General features: G+C 40.6%; 4 protein-coding genes across 4 annotated transcripts; 1 reads left to right on the top strand and 3 right to left on the bottom strand.

Annotated features, from left to right (window-relative positions):
• The first annotated feature begins 347 nt into the window (after positions 1–347).
• ccdc80l2 (coiled-coil domain containing 80 like 2) lies at positions 348–4,863 on the top strand. Its single transcript, XM_077623029.1, has 12 exons — positions 348–791; positions 1,039–1,127; positions 1,192–1,362; positions 1,941–2,092; positions 2,170–2,493; positions 2,572–2,779; positions 2,859–3,015; positions 3,148–3,284; positions 3,397–3,548; positions 3,622–3,725; positions 4,189–4,269; positions 4,405–4,863. Exons 1-12 carry the CDS (start codon positions 527–529, stop codon positions 4,710–4,712), a joined length of 2,148 nt encoding a protein of 715 aa, XP_077479155.1. The 5' UTR covers positions 348–526; the 3' UTR covers positions 4,713–4,863.
• Positions 4,864–5,080: 217 nt separating this feature from the next.
• On the bottom strand, positions 5,081–8,724 carry LOC144090981 (histone-lysine N-methyltransferase Smyd1-like). Its single transcript, XM_077622934.1, has 10 exons — positions 8,561–8,724; positions 7,763–7,939; positions 7,315–7,528; positions 7,116–7,246; positions 7,009–7,047; positions 6,200–6,386; positions 6,021–6,113; positions 5,787–5,950; positions 5,434–5,602; positions 5,081–5,234 (listed from the first exon to the last, which is right to left on the bottom strand). Exons 1-10 carry the CDS (start codon positions 8,695–8,697, stop codon positions 5,175–5,177), a joined length of 1,371 nt encoding a protein of 456 aa, XP_077479060.1. The 5' UTR covers positions 8,698–8,724; the 3' UTR covers positions 5,081–5,174.
• Positions 8,725–9,109: 385 nt separating this feature from the next.
• spra (sepiapterin reductase a) lies at positions 9,110–11,276 on the bottom strand. Its single transcript, XM_077622881.1, has 3 exons — positions 10,857–11,276; positions 9,737–10,027; positions 9,110–9,638 (listed from the first exon to the last, which is right to left on the bottom strand). The coding sequence occupies exons 1-3, from the start codon at positions 11,146–11,148 to the stop codon at positions 9,448–9,450; spliced, it is 774 nt and encodes a 257-aa protein (XP_077479007.1). The 5' UTR covers positions 11,149–11,276; the 3' UTR covers positions 9,110–9,447.
• Positions 11,277–12,052: 776 nt separating this feature from the next.
• Positions 12,053–17,190, bottom strand: LOC144090748 (excitatory amino acid transporter 1-like). Its single transcript, XM_077622510.1, has 11 exons — positions 17,060–17,190; positions 16,787–16,930; positions 16,121–16,273; positions 15,890–16,027; positions 15,475–15,679; positions 15,333–15,375; positions 14,591–14,871; positions 14,287–14,520; positions 13,971–14,165; positions 13,772–13,906; positions 12,053–12,813 (listed from the first exon to the last, which is right to left on the bottom strand). The coding sequence occupies exons 3-11, from the start codon at positions 16,257–16,259 to the stop codon at positions 12,603–12,605; spliced, it is 1,581 nt and encodes a 526-aa protein (XP_077478636.1). The 5' UTR covers positions 16,260–16,273; positions 16,787–16,930; positions 17,060–17,190; the 3' UTR covers positions 12,053–12,602.
• Between the last annotated feature and the right edge of the window lie 8 nt (positions 17,191–17,198).

Genomic DNA, 17,198 nt, shown 5'->3' with positions numbered 1-17,198 from the left:
AGATTTCATAAGGTTTGGGCTGTAAAACCACTGCAAGAAATGAAAAAAAAATACTAGTAATTCCTTTTAAAACCATTTGCCATTAGAGGATAACTGGTGCAGAGAATAGAGGAACAATTTTAAAGGTATTGAGGAGTTTATATATATATATATTTATCATAGTTAAGGTTGGATTGGGCAGATTAAATATTTTATAAGTCTTGAATAGTTTGTGTGTTTATGGAGAGAGCTTGCTTTTGTTGGAAAAAAAATTCCAGCCATGTTACAAGCCTGAGCTTTAATGCAAAACAGAAGTGTGCGAGTCGGAGAAGGGGGGGGGTCTTCCTCTTCACTCCCTGTCTTCTGGCTTGAGGTTCTCACATTAGGTCTTATTTTGCACTCGGATTCCCTCATTCTTCTCACCTTAATGAAGACTTCTTCAGACATTTCATCTCTTTCAGATGGATTTTCATTAATTTAAGGGATGTTTTGCATTTTTTCCTAGCCAAGGTTTGGAGGATTTTAGGATCTGCATTAACAAGTGAAGATGTTTTGCTGCTTTTCCACACCGTGGCTTGCAGTTGCTGCCCTGTGGATCATCAGTCAACCAATCTCGTTGGCTGCACGGTCCAACGTCCCTTTCAGCAAATCTAAAAGCCTACTGGACCCCAATGTGAAGGAATGGGGGGACTATTCAGACCTCCCATCAGAGGGTTTAGATGGAAAAGGACAAAAGGAACACAACAGTAGAGAAGAAGCAGGCATGTCATTGAGCCTTGCTCCTGGGTTGCAGTTTCTCTCTGACTTTGCAGGCAAGTGAGGACAACCGATCGGTAAAAATGCTTGCATCCTTGCAAAGTTTTTTTATTCTTTCTACCACGATAGACAAGACTTGAAAGGTGTTAACACATATCAGGGAAAGTATAATGGAGATAACTTAAGGCATCCCAGTGATGTTGCAATTAAAAAGTCGAGAGGAGTTTATCTACTAAACACACATTTCCAGATGTTTTGTTTTATGCAGTGCACCCGCAACTCTGGATTTTTTTCCCCCTGCAGGTAAAAAACGATTATGGGTAATAACAGCCCCTTCGTACAATGACCACTACCTTCAAATGATGGAGAAACAGCTGGAAGCCATGGATCAGGTTATTTGATCGTAAAAGAGGAATGTACTTTTTTCACCGCCTTAGGGTTTTTTTTCTCCTTCAGAAATCCCTAAACTGTCGTCTGGCAGAAAGAGACACGTTCGTTGTCATCATCATTCAAAACGCCATGATGGAAGGAAGGATCCAGAAAACAACTATACAAGGAGAAGCCACAGTGGAGAGTTTAGACCCCGACACTGTCACCAAGTTGCTGCACCACCTTGAACTCACCCATGTAAATAGTCTTTTGACTCTGAATATTTTGGAATATTTTGTTGATTTAGGGCTATTTCAATGAACTGGACCTGGCTCGATTTGACAATTTCACACACAGTTTAAAGCACATGTGTCAAAGTGGCGGCCCGGGGGCCAAGTCTGGCCCGCCACATCATTTTGTGTGGCCCGGGAAAGTAAATCATGAGTGCCGACTTTCTGTTTTAGGATCAAATTAAAATGAAGAGTAGAGATGTATATTAAATTTACTGATTTTCCCCCTTTTAAATCAATGATTGTAATTTTTTAATCCATTTTTTCTGTGTTTTTAGTTCAAAAATCATTTTGTAAAATCTAAAAATATATTTAAAAAAAGCTAAAATAAACATTGTTTTAGATCTATAAAAAACTGAATATTCAGGGATTTTAATCCAGTTCTTTTAATCCATGTATTTAAAAAAATCTAAATATTATATCTAAAATGGTCCGGCCCACGTGAAATCAAGTTGACGTTAAAGCGGCCCGCGAACCAACCCGAGTCTGACACCCTTGGTTTAAAGCATGTGTTGTGCCAAATATATATGTTTTCATTGGATCTAGTATCAAGCGTTCAACATGTTGGTGCTGAAAAAAAACCTGAGGGTCAGTGAGCGGTTCCCTTACCCTGTTCGGACAGAAGCTGTCTTGGAGGTCATTGATCAGTTGCCCATGAGGAAGTTGGAGAAGATCACCAGGAAAGGATCCAAACTGAGGTTTGCAACTAACGACAACTAACCAAACTTTGGATTTATTCTATTTCTATTATTTATTTATTTTTACAATTTCCTAGGTGTGAAACTCCCAAAAAGAAGGTTATTGTGAAAAGGAAAAAGACGAAGAAGAGGATCAAACTAAGCCCTCAGACTCAAAGCAACAGAACTTCGGTGGTGACTTTGCAAAGAAAGTCCCAATTGGACAAAAAGGCCGCCCTAAAAAGCAAGATCCGAGACATACTGAGTGGCAAGTCCAGGTTTGTCATTCGGAAGGAGTCATCTCCGAGAAGAAAGGAGCCCAGCAGCGCTGTCGTTATTGTTGGCAAAACGGAAGAGGAAAAAGAGAAAATACATCGTGCTCCGGACATCTTGAAAGGAAAAGAAGAAGTAAAGGAAGAAAGGTGATTTGGATTTATTGAAAACTTTGTTTTCATCAGGAAAGCATTCAATTCAATTCAATTATTTCTATTATCTTGCAGGCCTCCGCTTACATTGGACGAAGGGCTAAGAAAGAATGTTGAGGAGAGCAAAAAGGAAAAAGATGCAAAAGAAAGCCCCAGGAAAAAGGGCAAAGGGAAAAAAGGGAAAAAAGGAAAAGGCAAGAAATCTTCCAAAGAAGCAAGTGAGAAGGACAAAACTGCCCTGAAGGAATTTCTGGATAATTTAAAGGGAAAAAGAAGGTTGATGGTGAGAACCCCACACATGTCATGGTAAAGTTTGTGAATGTTTGATCAAACTGAGCACCTTTGCATGTTTTGTGGGGAAGCTGATGTCAACGCCCAGCAAAGATGCGACGCTGTATATGCAGCAGAGCACTGAGAATGAAAAGCAGCACTGTGCACTGGCCATCAGGAAGGTCACCGTGGCAACCATAGTGGGGAAAGGCAGCGATGCCACCCTCACCTTACAGCACCACCAACTTGGTAGGTGGTGTGCACATGTACTAGATCATTGATTCGGGTTGTGATGACAAAACCAGAATTGCTGAATAAAATATAACTAGGAAATGGTCAAAACGATACTAATGTGTTGATTGTGTTTTCTTTTTGGTCAAGAGTCCGAGCCTCCATTCAGTGGAGGACCTATTCTGCTGTCTGATTCGGGTCTCATCTCGTTATTGAGAAACCAGTTGGGTTTGTCTTCACCCGATCTTTTTTCCATGACCATCACCGACTACGACATCGGGCCCAATGTCAGATAACACGCCTTAAACTCTAAATGAACCATTCCTATGAACCGCCATCTTGTCAGGCAGGCCCCGACGAGGAGTTCCGATCCCTTGTGTTTTTCATTTCCTCCATCAGAGAGTGTTTGAGGCGCCGCCGTCAAGTCACGCCATGTTTGAATACATCGACAACTTTCCCTCGAGACGCCCTGAGAAAGAAAAAGAGAGGGAAAATCTTCCTTCGTGCAAAACTGACACACAACAGACTGAAGCCGAGAATTCCCTGCTCAGGTACAGCAAGGCACTCCCACACATGGACGTGATGGAAAACAGTAGCCTTAATTCAAATGACCCGTTGTCATAGGTTCATGTCAAAGAGGAGACTGCTGCTTGTCTCCGCCCCAGCTGAGGATGACTATTCTTTTCAACAGCAGCTTTCTGCTCTTAACGGGCAGGAATGTCACCTCGGTCGGTAATGAGCATCATTCATGCAACATTAGACACATCTGCATAATTTAATAAGGATTCTTGCAAGAGCTGTCTATTACAGGAGTAAATACTACAAAAAAACAGAAGAACTATTCATTTTCTGCAATGTAAACTATCATGAGGATTGTAGATATATATTTACTTGCTATATTCATTTCTATATTGTTTATTTTATTCAGCCATTGTCTGCAACTTGATATGAGGCCTATTAGCATATGGAATAATACAAATTCTATGGTTGAGGAAGGTCAAGATCGAATCTTATCGAGGGGAGAGGTCCATCCTGCTTTTATTTTTTTAAATTCATGATTAACTACATTTAGCTTAAGTGCTTATTGCTTACTTTTTGCTCCTGAATTGTGTGTCGTCATCGCCTGGTCTTTTGAGGGAATTAAAAAAATGCAAAAAAGTTTTATGGCTTAAGTATCTCTGCCTGGTTTAGGTATTCGTCACTTTGCCATGATGAAGTTAACTGGGGTCGGAGAAAAAGCCTCGGGGACTGTTGAGCTATTTCCTCTGAACGGTGAGTGCATTTTGTAGTCTACGATTGTCACTTTACCTGTATACGTGGTTCAATTATTTGAGATAAATGACCCTATTTATCACTTTTGAGTGATTCGACTTGTGTGTCTACTGTCCGACTGTCTCGTCTCCTCAGGTCTCAGTCCGACTGAAGTGGAGCCATTGTCCCGGGATGCCGTCAACAACCTGCGCGAGCAGCTGAAGATCAGCAAGGACTATTTCAGCATGCTGGTGGTGGGCAAGGATGGGGAGGTTAAAGCTTGGTTCCCGTCCCCGATGTGGTCGCTGGATAGCATCTATGACCTGGTGGACTCCATGGAGCTACGTCTGGAGGAGGAGAAGTTGCAGCGCCAGCTCGGGATCCACTGCCCCGAGGAACGCGGGAGAGGGGGGAGCGATGGAGATGGCTACCACGGTTATGGAGAAGCGCATCGCCACTCGTAATTTATATGGACATTGGATCACATATGAGACCAAAGAGCAGGAGCTCAAAGACCCTCAACAATGTTTTTCCTGAATTAAGAAGGGGTTTGATTTCCAAAAATGCTTGCGCCGCGTCTCCCTTTTCTTAATTTAATTTAGTTGGTTTGAGGTAGTTATTTTGTAGAAAAGCATTTCACATTAAAAAAAAATAAACAATAAAAAAATCCCCATATAATTTGTCATTAGTATTTACTTTAAGAAAGAGCTACTCTTGCAATCATCAATTCCCGGAATGACCTTTTTTAATTGGGAGAAATCACCATGTATATTCTACTTTCAGTTTTTATTGTACTTACTGTACACACAACCAAGTTGATCAGAACAGGCCATCTTAGTCAGCCACACATAAGCAGACTTATATTTTTTTACATTACTTGACTGTCCGGAACCCGTGGCCAAGCTGCTTCTTGAATCCAGCATAGCTCAGGTTGACATCATCTCCTTTTGTTTCTTCAATTCCAGCTCACTCTGAACACGTAAAGACTAAAGGTGGCAGAGAAATGCAGCATTATTTTACAAAAAAAAAGCATCTTTGTGGATAAACCACACACAATTTAAATTTAATTTAGAAGATTCATCTGACTGTTTGGTATATATAGTATTACAGAATAATGACAAAATATAAATGTATTAACCCCACGCTGTGCTGTATAAAATGATGATAACGATAATTCCACTGTACCTCCAAGTCCCTGGCGATTGAGTGGTTGGGCCCATGGGTGACCATTAGAATGCTGCAAGCTTTGCAGATCATGCTGTGGCCCACTTCAATCTGCCCCGACTGCCAATGAATGACGCCTGCCCGCATGAAGGCCAATCCCAGCTGGGCATTGATGTGGGGATACAATTTCCTGTTGATGGGAAATGAACCTCAAGGCTATAAAACGGTGTACATATTTGATCTTTCCTAAACTAAGAGAATCAGACGATGGAATTGAAAATATGTTGTCTCTGCAATTCATAAGAATAACAAAGAGTGAGAAGATGAAGAACTCTTGTGTTCTGGTATGTCATAGAAAAAGAAGCAAGTCTTACTTGTATCCGTCCACCATCCTGTGAGCATACCCTGCAGCTTCGGAGAACAACCGCTGGTAGGAAAACACTTCACTGGCTACTCTGAGTACACGCAGTTTGCACAAATGAGTGTCAGCCAAGATGTTCTCCTGTTTCTCCAAACACTCACGACACAGCTTGGTCAGCTAAAAACAGAAGAAGCCTGTTAGAATTGAGAATAAGCTCACAGAAGATTGACGGAAGAAGAGAAAGTACCTCTTGGAATTCTCGCTCGGCGCGATACTTCTCCATCTTCTCCAAACAGTCTTCACTAAAGGCAATGACCTCGTTCAGCTTCTCAGCAGATGGCTAAAAGGGACACATGTGAAGATAAGGTCACTGGATTTTTAATGATGAATTACTAAGTGTGTCGAAATTGAAGCCGCATTTCTCACTTTGTCCTCCGCGACAGCCGACATCAGGTCGTCCTTGAGATTATGGCTGCAGTCTTGACACGTGCACTCAAAGTGGTAACGTTCCATCAGCTTCTTCTTGCGGTCACCTGACAGGTTGAGGAAGTCCACGTAGCTGACGGTCAACTCCTGACCTTCGGGGATTTTTCCTAAAGCTCGGAGTTCGATCCTGGCAGAAAACGTGAAGTACGTTTTTTGTTAATATCAACAACAAAAGCCGAAGATAAACTTACTTATCAGGTCATTTAACTGCAGCCTTCTCATGAAATATCCCAATGAATATACCTTATTCATAGGAGTAGTACAAGTAGAACAGTGTTGTCCATTCCACTTAAAATAATGCTATGCTAAAAAAAAACTGTGGTTATGTATGAAATATTTTATTATAAAACCCCCATGAATGAACAGTTTTATTTTCAGACATGAGGTGCATCTTATTAAAAGGCATATTAATGCATAACTGTAATGCATTTGCCTTTTTTTTCATAATTTATTTGTATGTATTCTTTTTTTAATGGTTTTGGAAAACTCATTGTGTCGGGATCAATTTCCTTGAGCGTTATATTTCTGTTATTCTCCCACCAAAAATAGTATTAAGCTCAAATAAATAACTCTCATTCACTGCCATTGACAGCAATAGAATGTATTTATTGCCATTGTCCTTCCATAGGCAGTCAATGAATTGGACGGATTTCATTTTATGTGCAAACACAATATTCATGAAATAGCTCACTATTTCCCCAATACTAGACATTTAATGCTGCTTCGGTGATTTGAATTTCTTTCCATACCTCATCTGAGAGTGTAGCGCTGAGCTCACGGCATTTTGGCTGCAAAAGAAAAAGCCAAGCTCAATGTGTATACTGCACATTTCTACATTTCAGCGTGTAATACATACTTGCCATGGTTGAGAGCAACCGAACAGTTGGGTAAGCAGTCGTGGTTGACCAGACACAGATTGGGAAAAAGCCCCAGGCCCACCGCTTGCAGCCCTTTCTGGTCACTCATCGTTAAGCCGTTACACTTAATCTGCAGGCAAAAAGACAAGTGAGTGCGATGACAAGAAAGGTCAGAGTACATTTGATTGTTTGATTTACAATGCCAAAGATATGTGAGATGTAGTCGACTGAGTGCTGTTTGCTGCCATGAGACCAGAATTCCAGGAAGCTCTGAACGTCGGCCTCCAGCTGTGTAAAGCTTTTCTCCGATAGGTCGCCCACATGGTCTTCCAGTTGTTCTAGTGAGATCAACTGACTGTCTGACACAATTCCCGAGTCTTTGTGAAGGCGCCAAAGTACCCGAGCGGCAAGACTGGAGGCCAAAGGAAAGAAAAGGGCAGATTTCAGATTTCAATTTCAAGATCATACACAAATATCTCTTTCAATGCAACATTCCATCTGTGTTGAGATCGTCAAAAAACCTCGTGTCACAGCACATGATGAACAAAAGTGTTCCAATCCACAATGATCATTTGAACTTTTGCCATCTGCATATCAGTTCAGTCATTTTCACTCATCTAAAAGGTGGACAAGCCGCCATTCTTACCGGACGTTTTCATTGGGCACCTTTTGAATTTTCCTGATGGCGGCACACTCCTTCTTGTGTTCATCCCAGCAGGCAGTCTGGCAGGTGCGATTGCAGTAGAAGGCAAACTGGCATTGGCCGCAGCGATGGAGTTTGGCCTGCTGGCGGAAGCAGCTATGGCATACCTGCATGGACATGCTGAGGCAGAGTAAAATAAACCATGTAAACAGCATCAAAAAAATTGACCAAAAAATTGCATTTAATTAGGATGGGCAGTGCATTTCTTTACACATTCTGGTAACATTTTTATGTCAAATATTTTGATCGTACTGCATGTTTTACTGGTTAACTGAAATATTTAACTCACTGACATTTAATCGGGACGGTTATAATGTGGTCAATGTAAAACACTCAATTTTAAAAGAAAATTTGCCTCCCCTAAGCAACTAATGAATGACTATGAATTGTTATTCAAATGCAAATTAAAAAAAGTATCCTCCATTCACTGCACCCTAAATGATATTGAACTAAAAACATGTTTACTACATCTTGATATTTAGAAAATGCTTGTAGGGTTTTAATTTCATGTTTTATGCTCAGTAATTTTTTTCTAGTGTCTATTAAAGATTTGAAGGTCAAGCATTACAAGTCCAAAATAAAGTCATGTGCAGGTTCAAATGACATCTCGTCAGCCATTTTGCTGATGGCATGATAATTAGAAGGAAAAAAAACTCCCATCCCAGACAAGGCTGATGGAGACACCTGCATTTAAAATACTTGCTTAATTCTGCCTAATAGGACACAATAGGAACCTCGTACCTGTCAAAAACTACAGCAGCAAAGCTGGCCTCTGCAAAGACCACCTCCCCAGTGCTGAGGTCTCTGCTGGCTCGTAGGCCGCGACCTCTCTGTCCAGCATCAAACAGCTCAACACTCTCCATATTCCCCACTGTCATTGTGTAGGCTGAAGAAAACAAAGGAAGGAAAGGAAAACAGAAGCAGAAGGTGGGACGGGCACCCCTCGATGAGCTTCAGGGAAGTGCTAAGTTCTCACCGTCATTCTCAGACACGTTAAGGGGCGCTAACTCTCTGGCCCGACCCATGCCATAGCCAAAAATAGATTTCACCTCCTTTGAGGGGCGCGCCATGTTCCAAGGGTGGGAGGTAGGACTGGAAGAGGGAGGTGTAAGGATCTGAGGGCCAAGGTGGGAGTCCTTCCCTTGTTGGGTTGCCTCCCCTTAAAGTATTTTTGTCTACGGCAGCTGTTGCCTTCCATCGTAAAGTCCAATAAGATGTATATACACTTTGTTTTTGTGGAGGTTCTGTATCCTGGACCAAAAAGAAACAGGCATTCTGGAATACAGTCGATTCTAGAATAAGATTTTTATTTTCGGAGCGATATAAGATCATGATAAAGGCAATTTTACATCATTTTGTGACAATGCCAGGAAAGGTTTTTGACCATTTTAAATAAAGGTTCAATTCCAGATATGTGCGATCCTGACAGATATTTTTCCTTCATAATTATAATAATAACATGATCCACTTCATAGATATGCCAAATGCTTTAGGTTTTAAAAGTGCATTAAGCATGACTGATTTAAGGCCACAAAATCAATGCTATTCTAAAAATAAGAAACAAAAATTAAGACAAACGCCATGGAATGCATTTAGACGTGTGTTCTGTTATTCTATACGATAGTGTACTACACATCGTAGACGTCAATGTGATCTCCTGACGTGTATTTATCTTCCAGCAGCAGCTTCATCAGTTTTGCACAGGTAGCCTCACATGTGAATACCTTGCCTTCATCAAACATTTCAGAAATGTTCTTCCTTACTCCCGAATCCCCTGTTTTGGTCCTGGCAATTGCGAGCATATCAGTGTCCAAAGGACCTGGTGAATGTAAAAAGAAAAAGCACATCTATGGTAAGAAACAGCAGGAAAAAAAATCAATAGTAAAAATATTCAGTAAATGGTAAACAAGGGTCCACCTGGAGCATAGTTGAGGACACGGACGTCCGGTTCCTCCTCCGCCAAAACCTTAAACATCATATCACGGGCCGCCTTGCCGGTACAGTAGAGCACCCAGGAAGAGAACGGCTTCAGGGCACAAAGTGAGGAGATGTTGACTACGCAGCGGCGCAAGCCAGACTGCTTTGGAAAGGCTTCCAGCACCCTGGCGGTAAGGCACAAAGCGGAGCTGACGTTGAACGACAGATACGAGTCCACCTCGGCCATGCTGGTGAAGCTTCTAGAGAAACGGGACACGTCACCTATCGCCGCTGGGAAGACACATTTGACACAAACAAGATGATTAAGACGCATATCCATCAGTTTGGGCAAAACGGAGATGACACACTGGTCTGTCATGTGCATTAGTTCCTCTTTTGGTGTCCGTGCAATATCACAATAGTTGGAATGACAGTAGAATTCAATATTATAGGGACTCTGGAACCATCACCAGACGTCAACTTACCTGAGACTTTAGTCCTATGTCCTAGTTCAAGGGTGTCAGACTCGGGTTGGTTCGTGGGCCTCTTTAACGTCAACTTGATTTCATGTGGGCCGGACCATTTTAGATATAATATTTAGATTTTTTTATATAAATGGATTAAAAGAACTGGATTAAAATCCCTGAATATTTAGTTTTTATAGATCTAAAACAATGTTTATTTTAGCTTTTTTTTAATTTTTAGATTTTACTAAATTATTTTTGAACTAAAAACACAGAAAAAAATGATTAAAAAATACAATTATTGATTTAAAAAGGGGAAGGTCAGGAAATCTAATATACATCTATACTCTTCATTTTAATTTGATCCTAAAACAGAAAGTCGGCACGCATGATTTACTTTCCCGGGCCACACAAAATGATGCAGCGGGCCACATTTGGCCCCCGGGCCGCCACTTTGACACAGGTGTCTTAGTTAATCATCAGCCCAAAAGGATCAATCAGTTGTGCAGAACCATTGCAATATACTTACATTTTCCATACCCAAAAATGGTGTCACAAAACATCACAATGAGTACAGATGATCACACAAATATTATTTTCAAATGAGCAACGAGGATTGTGCCGTACGATACTTTTCCTCCTCTTAAAGACCTTACCAGCGTTATTAAAGAGCATAACATGTTCGATATCCGGGGAAAAGGCTTCTTTAGCGGTCCGCACGACAGTCTCCGGCGCATCCATCGAGGACAGATCCAAGACCAAGCACCGAACCTCCAGATCCGACTCGGTCAGTTCTGTCTCAAGATCCCGAAGCGCGTCACCGGATCGGGCTACCAGGACGAACACCGACTTGGGCTTCACCTGCCGGGCCATTTCCTTCGCAATAGCCCGGCCCAAACCTCTGGAGGCCCCGGTGATGATGCAAAGAACTCGGCCAAGATGTGCCATTCTTTCCGCAACACGGTTAAGTTAGGTGGAGAGAAGGATAAACGATTTCTCCTGGCTTGCAACGTGCAAACATCTAGTTTGCAATGCACGAAAAAAAGGTTCTTCTTCTTTCTATAATAGGCGTGGCAGACCACTTGTTACCATCTCTTGTCGCCATCTCTCGGTTTCACGCCACTTATTTTATACTAACTTAAATTTTCAAAAACTGGCAGTAACTATTCGTAGAAGGAGAATTGTTGATTAAATATATTCGTATTATTATTATTATCTCATCTCATCATCTCATTTTCTGAACTGCTTTATCCTCACTAAGGTCGCTGGGGGTGCTGGAGCCTATCCCAGCTGACTTCAGGCCAGAGGTGGGGGACTCCCTGAATTGGTGGCCAGCCAATCGCAGGGCGCAAGGAGACAAACAACCATTCACGCCCACACTCATACCTAGGGGCAATTTAGAGTGTCCAATCAGCCTATCATGCATGTCTTTGGAATGTGGGAGGAAACTGGAGTACCCGAAGAAAACCCACACAGGCCCGGGGAGAACATGTAAACTCCACACAGGTGGACCGACCTGGTTTTGAACCCAGGTCCCCCACTGTGAGGCCGACGTGGTAACCACTCAGCCGCCGAGCCGCCTATTATTATTATTGCTATTATTATTATTATCATAATTATTATTATGGTTGTAGCCTTCAAAATTCAAAATGTCAAAAAGAGCATATTTCAGTTATATTATCAGCCAGGCAGATTACTGATACAACTACTAGCGTTCTCAGCAATAAGCAATTTATAATATTCAATCAACCCAACATGCAAATAGTTTTTGAGAAGCAACATAAGCATGAGGAAAATAAAAGTATCAAGAACACAATGAAAACATTTTTTAATCGTTTTTAACGTTTTTAATGCTGATAAATTAAAACACTTTCCATTCAACAGCCATAAACCTTTTTGCATTTCTTCTATTATAGTCAGCTAAAAGAGAATATTAATTAAAAATGCACTATTAAAGCATGGGAATGTAAAATAGTAATAAAGAGCCTTGATTGCGGTCGCATTCAACAATATTAATACACAATAATAATTAGTGCAAAAGAATTATATGTAGTCGGATACCGGCGTCACCCCAGCCTGATTTTTTTAAAATCTCTTTTTAGCTTTATTTTAGAAATATTTCACTTCCCTTTACTACTTGCTCAACAACCTTAGCCATTGGGTGGAGATATGTCGTAAGAGCATTCATTTGTATGCAATAAATATACAAAAGAAGCAGCCTCAGTCTAAATAAATGAAGCAAATGGTCTGCCCTTTTGAAGGAAAGAGGAATGTATGAAAATCACTTATTGAAGAAGATAAAAATAATGATTGTGTAAAATCAAAGGGAAGAGCAACATTTTTCAAAACAAAACAAAACAGCATCGGCTGTTTGGAAAGCTGGATCAGATATTTCGCAAAATCTACATGCTTGATTCATGATGACCATGTTTGTCATTTTCCAAATCACAATCCTGTGAAATGAGCTTGTAAGGTTTCTTCCTCTCTCTCTCCTCCACCACGGAATTTCCCATCTCCACATCCTTGCTGCGAAGTTCATTCCGAGAGAGGAACTCTATGATCCCGGCTCCGATGGAATCCCCCAGAACGTTGGTGGTGGTACGCAGACGATCCCTGTCACACGAAAGGGTAGACTGTTGACAGCACTACTTTATCTGAACCAGAAAAGTCATTTTTGGTGCCATAGTCATCAGATTGAATAGCATATCTATGAACATTATGGCCACCCATAATTAGAATGCTGATATTGACACCATTACCATTGATAAACAGACAATGACGATAAGAAAAACCTTGTTTTTATAGGTTAGGTTAGATTTAGTTCATGTGAATGTACACCTTTCCTTTAATGCACAACTATTAATTATACCAGCACAACGCAATCAATAATTCAAAATAGAGAGCAATTAGTAGCCTTTAACTAACTATTGGATGAACTGATTATTATTTTTTATGTCATGACACTGTCCTTTTCCCCCTCACTTTCTTTAGTTCTTTTTTAAAACATTAAGACATCAATTTAACAAATATTTTGTCAATATCGATCCAAATATCACAATGTGAATATTTGATGTTAGTGTTAATAATATAGTTTAGGCAACATTACCCCCTATGGGTGTGAGAGTGTGTGGTTCTCCCCGCCACTAACCCGGAGTCAGCTGGGATGGGCTCCAGCACCCCCCACAACACTAATGAGGATAAAGTGGTTCAGAAAATGAGATGAGATTAAAATCTTTAAAAACACCCACTGCCCTCTAGTGTTTAGTAATGATATACAAGGTTACAAACTATTCTGTTCTATTATAATATTCATATTTGGACTATCCTAGTTGTGAAGAAAGGGATTCTTCCACTTTGCCCCAGTTAACTGAGCAATTACTGAGAAGGGTCTTCTAATTTGAATTCTTAATTTGGGAAACCTAATTATGTTACTATGTTAAAACTCAGTCCAGAAAGTATTCGATACAAAGGAAAAGATGTAGAGCAGGACTTGAGGGAGAAGTGAAAAGTGTGTCACTAGGTGGTAGTATGGATGGTTATGGTTATATTTTTGAAGCCATAGAACACTCACAGGAACCAATCTACTGCAATGATCAGAGTGATGTCATCCGTAGGAAGTCCAACGGAGGTCAATACAATCACCATAGTGACCAGGCCGGCTTGTGGGATGCCAGCCGCTCCAATGCTAGCTGCGGTTGCTGTAATACTTCATTCCAGGGCAGAAATCTTAGTCATTTCTATTCAAATGTTGCCGTTTTTTTACTTCTTACCTGATGGTGATGATCTGCCCAAAGTTCATCTCCATGTTGTTAACCTGGGCAATAAAAATGGCGGCCAGTGCTTCATAGAGAGCAGTGCCATCCATGTTGATGGTGGCACCGACGGGCAAAACAAAACGAGTAATTCGCTTGTCGATTTTGTTGTTCTCCTCCAAACATTTGAATGTGACGGGGAGGGTGGCAGAGCTGGGAGAAGACAGCGTAGAAATGTTCACATTTGAATTGAATCAAATGCTTATATTTGGTTTGCAATGTTTGATTTGGAACATTTGTTAGGATGAATGCGATGCTAAGGGTTTGCTCTTACCTGGACGAGGTGCCAAGTGCTGTGACGAGAGCTTGCACGAGCCCAGCAATGAAAATAAAAGGGTTCTGCCGAGTGATGACAAAATACAGGGTGGGAAGAATAAGAATGCCATGGATCATCAGCCCAATAATCACTGTGATGGTGTACATGCCCAACTGGCCACCCATCTGCGTGAGATCATCCATTTCCACTATTTTTCCAGCAATGAGGAACAGGATACCAACAGGAGCATACCTGTAAATATGGAGAAGTCCGTTTGGAATGTGATGGCAAAATTAACACGAAGCAGAATGTTGAGTCCTACCACATGATAATGGCAACCAGTTGCATGATTGCCTCGTTAAGGCTGTCAAAGAAATCCCTCAGGACTTGACCTTGCTCTTTCATGTTGCCTATTATCAGCCCAAAACACATTGAGAAGACCACCAATCCTAGTGCGTTTACTCCGTTCACCTGACCAGGGATTGGTATCAGTTCCTCCCGGGTTACCTCCATGATTTCTTGTGTGCCGTTGGTCGTATTGAAGAGGGTGTCGTTCACGGTTACAGTCACGTGAATGACACGTTTTCCATATTTGGTTTTGAACTGGACAAAAGGAACAAGGATGGAACTTGGTTAGATAAGCAAGTTAAATACTATTAACTACCTGTTCTGTATCTGTTCATCCCCTTTACGTTCATACACATTTTAACACTGGATCTCCGATTAAGTGTATCAAACCATCAACCTGTTTTAATATCTAGCCATTTCAAACATACCAGAAGTCATTTGGCCGGTGTAAAAATAACCATTTGACAAAAAGTAAGTCAGGTCAACCGTTAATCATGGCAATGGGATGATCTGGGGCTGCTTTGCAGCTTCAGAGCTTGGGTGATTTTCTGTGATTGATGTAATCAAAAAATCTGCTGTCTACCAGAATATTCTTTATCATACGTGATATTCAAATGTCAACTTTTGCATGACTCTTGCCAAACATAAAACCCTATCCACTAAAAAGATTGAAGTAATAACAAACTATGCAATATGACATTATCTTTGTAGCTCACCTGTTGTGTGCAGGCTTGGACTAGGTTTGGAGGAAACATATTTCTAAAATGAGAATCGAGTTAGTAAGAACTGATTCAACTTGTTTAAAAAATGACTCTTGCATCCACTAATATTACACTTTCTTACTTAATTACAAGCTACCTGATCAGATCCAAAAAGGCATCTGCAGGACGGACTTCTTCTATCATCTGTTGCTTTCCAAACTCCTCTTTAGATCCTTTTCCTGGGTGGATGATGAGGACGATGAGGATACCAATAAAAACCGCAATAAATGTAGTGGTCATGTAATAAATCACAGCTCTCATGCCCATTTTTCCCGAGGCTTTGCTGTCCAAGGCTGCCATTCCTAATGCACACAATAAGGGAAAAACAATAAATTAACTAGAACAAGCAAAAAAAAACATCGGTCATTGAAGCGGCACTGTGACATCTCTCCTATTTGAGTCTACTGTTGTAATTGAATCATAATAAATACACTACATTGGCAATCAACACTGTCAACATATCTACAGATTCCTTATATCTATTTAAACCAAAAGTGTGTGATTGATTTTACCTGTTATTAAACTAGAGACCAATAAAGGTAGAACAAGCATCTGCAGCATTCGCATCAATAGTTCTCCAGGGAATGAGAAATACTTCACCTCTCGATATGACATTTTGTAAGGACGCAATGCAAATCCCAGAATAATTCCTATAAAGACAATGAAAGTCGGAGGGAATGTATATTATGACTGATTCATTTCTTTATCTTATTTTTCTGATTCATTTGTAAAAGCATACATACCTATGACAACTGCACCAACAGTGAAGAGCACAAACGCATTCTTTTTCAGGAAAGTCAAGATGTCTTCTTTGGAGATCTCCTCCACTTTTCTCTTGGCTTTCATGGTACGTATGTGTATACCTTCTCTGAAACGCTGCATATTGCCGCTGTGAACTAAAAAATTATATTCAGGTTTGTTGAAAGCGGTATCTGCATAGAGCATTTGATGAAAATCTAAAAATGTGCATGGGAGATTAACAGAATCATCTAAATGTTCCATGCAGGATTATGATTTTGGAATATATCAATGGTTTGTTCAGATTCGCCAGTATGCTATAGTCACCAAGTCACAGCCGTGGCATCTTTTCATAGTCGCAATCTCATTTGTGGACTAGTTTTCACTGGAACTAACATCTATTTTAGAGATTGTGGAATGAAACAATAAACTGTGAGCAGATTCCCAACAAAATACACTGCATTGTTGCAACAACAATTCTATTATAATCATTATCATGAAAATTATCCAGCCAACTCTATTTAATGGATATGTTATATACCGTATACAGTTGTAAATCTTGTATCTTCGATGCCATCATTTTTTAGGACCTGCCCCAAATATTTTTCTATATACTATACTATATATGAATATTAATGATTAGTCAATCCATGATGTTGTCAGCCACATACCTCTTAAAACTTGCTCCTTGATTCTTCTCAGATGAGGGATACCTTGCAGGTGTGATCAAAGAGGATGCTTTTATGATTCAGAAGAACAGAGTGATGAAATCCAGAATGCCGTACATGAGGAGAGATGGTACTCCCTAAGTCGTACTATATTTGGGAGGGGTTAGAGCAAAAGAAACAGGGTGGGAGACCAAGGTGTAGTAGACAGTTTTGAAACGACCCTCCCATTGGACGGTTATCCTTGTGACACATTTACAGGCAGTTATGTCACCTCACCATCCTCTCTGGTCTTTTCCTTCTTCCATTGTGTTGACCACCCTTCAAAGGCCATGATGTAGGAAATACAAGAGTTTCACATGCAGGGAACATAATACACGTTATAATTTGAGTCATTTCCACAGAGAACATGCCACTC

Source organism: Stigmatopora argus, chromosome 16 (genome assembly GCF_051989625.1).
Source record: "Stigmatopora argus isolate UIUO_Sarg chromosome 16, RoL_Sarg_1.0, whole genome shotgun sequence".
Lineage (NCBI taxonomy): Eukaryota > Metazoa > Chordata > Actinopteri > Syngnathiformes > Syngnathidae > Stigmatopora > Stigmatopora argus.
Note: the sequence above shows the minus strand (reverse complement) of the source record. Positions and strands in the feature narration are given on the sequence as shown.

Bases quoted from the DNA above. Each gene is read 5' to 3' on its own strand.
- ccdc80l2 (XM_077623029.1), top strand. From the start codon at position 527: ATGTTTTGCTGCTTTTCCACACCGTGGCTTGCAGTTGCTGCCCTGTGG. The intron at 2,093-2,169 runs GTTTGCAACTAA...ACAATTTCCTAG, and splicing joins AGGAAAGGATCCAAACTGAG to GTGTGAAACTCCCAAAAAGA. The intron at 3,549-3,621 runs GTACAGCAAGGC...CCGTTGTCATAG, and splicing joins GCCGAGAATTCCCTGCTCAG to GTTCATGTCAAAGAGGAGAC.
- LOC144090981 (XM_077622934.1), bottom strand. From the start codon at position 8,697: ATGACAGTGGGGAATATGGAGAGTGTTGAGCTGTTTGATGCTGGACAG. The intron at 6,387-7,008 runs GTATGGAAAGAA...GTTTTCTGCCAG, and splicing joins GCGCTACACTCTCAGATGAG to GATCGAACTCCGAGCTTTAG. The intron at 6,114-6,199 runs GTGAGAAATGCG...TGTCCCTTTTAG, and splicing joins CGGCTGTCGCGGAGGACAAA to CCATCTGCTGAGAAGCTGAA.
- spra (XM_077622881.1), bottom strand. From the start codon at position 11,148: ATGGCACATCTTGGCCGAGTTCTTTGCATCATCACCGGGGCCTCCAGA. The intron at 10,028-10,856 runs GTAAGGTCTTTA...GTGTCTTCCCAG, and splicing joins TATGCTCTTTAATAACGCTG to CGGCGATAGGTGACGTGTCC. The intron at 9,639-9,736 runs GTGGACCCTTGT...TACATTCACCAG, and splicing joins TGTCCTCAACTATGCTCCAG to GTCCTTTGGACACTGATATG.
- LOC144090748 (XM_077622510.1), bottom strand. From the start codon at position 16,259: ATGCAGCGTTTCAGAGAAGGTATACACATACGTACCATGAAAGCCAAG. The intron at 15,680-15,889 runs GTAAAATCAATC...TGTGTGCATTAG, and splicing joins GGTCTCTAGTTTAATAACAG to GAATGGCAGCCTTGGACAGC. The intron at 12,814-13,771 runs GTGAGTGTTCTA...TTCGTGTGACAG, and splicing joins ATTGCAGTAGATTGGTTCCT to GGATCGTCTGCGTACCACCA.